At 36.0% G+C, this 1,201-nt stretch overlaps 1 protein-coding gene across 1 annotated transcript; it reads left to right on the top strand.

Annotated features, from left to right (window-relative positions):
• Positions 1-120: 120 nt before the first annotated feature.
• On the top strand, positions 121-529 carry LOC107047227 (putative protein TPRXL; the record flags this gene model as incomplete). The annotated part of the gene is made up of 1 exon (XM_015269979.1): positions 121-529. A coding segment is annotated over exon 1 (409 nt), but the record flags the coding sequence as incomplete, so codon positions are not given.
• Between the last annotated feature and the right edge of the window lie 672 nt (positions 530-1,201).

The raw sequence follows: 1,201 nt of genomic DNA, 5'->3' as shown, positions 1-1,201 counted from the left end.
AAAATGGGTGGTGTGCCAACCACAGTAGCTACATTCCTAGGTCTAGATAACCCTAAACGGTATACGAGTCATAGCATCCGTCACACTGCAGCTTCATTGTTTGTTGAGGGTGGTGGAACTATGGAGGACCTGAAGAGGCTTGGCGGCTGCAAGAGCGAGACTGCAGCCAATGGATATGTCACCCATTCAAAATCAAGCAAGGAGAAGATTTGTGAGAAAATCATCAGTTCGATCAACCTGCCTGGCCCAAGTGCTACGTCAACGTCAACTTCCCCACAGCCAGCAGCATCATCCATAACGAAGGTCACTAACTCCACCGCTGGATCAAGTTCAACTACATCTTGGCCAGATGTAACTCCTACAAAAGCCAGTGCTGGCTCTAACTCTAGGCCCAATGTAGATGGATCATTGGATAAAGTACCTTCCACAGTCACTGGTGACTTTTATTCAGCGAATCGATCAGTGCTAAACTCAGAAGAGTCTAAGGGTAATAAAGAAAACAGCAAACCTCTTGAGAATCAGATGCTCGGTCAGGAATTTCGTTTACAAATCAATAATTGCTCAAATATCACTTTGAATACCACCAAAAAAGATGATTGTTAAATCTCTCCATTGCCAAAAATCTGATTATTCTTTTCTCTAAACTTAAGTGCAAAGAAATCTGTTGATTTTCCTTTAAAAAATCTAATAGCGAAACAAGACTGTGCAGATAAGAAAGAGTTCGCTGGATTTTAAGTGTTGATTTTTTGTATTTCACTATTTTTCAGAATCATATAATTATTAAACATTCGTATTATTCAAGAGAAAACTTAAATAATTTTGTCGAGACTATGTAATCTGCGTAATAGAAATCTGTTGGTTTTCTTGAAAAGGAAATCTACTAGCGAAACAACACTGTGCAGATAAGGAAAAGTCTCTTAGATTTTATATGTTCATTTTTGCATTGCTCTATTTTCCAAAATTATATAATTATTAAACATTCATGTTATTCAAGAGAAAACTTGAATAATTTCGTTGAGACTACGTAATCTGCGTAGTAGAAATCTGTTAGTGTTCTTAAAAAGAAAATTTACTAGCAAAACAAGACTGTGCAGATAGGGAAGAGTCTCTTAGATCTTATATGTTCATTTATGCATTTTTCTATTTTTCAAAATTATATAATTATTATACACTCATGTTCTTCAAGAGAAAACTTAAATAA

This window comes from Diachasma alloeum, unplaced genomic scaffold, assembly GCF_001412515.2.
Source record: "Diachasma alloeum isolate Michigan unplaced genomic scaffold, Dall2.0 Dall_scaffold_31518, whole genome shotgun sequence".
Classification (NCBI taxonomy): Eukaryota; Metazoa; Arthropoda; class Insecta; order Hymenoptera; family Braconidae; genus Diachasma; species Diachasma alloeum.
Note: the sequence above shows the minus strand (reverse complement) of the source record. Positions and strands in the feature narration are given on the sequence as shown.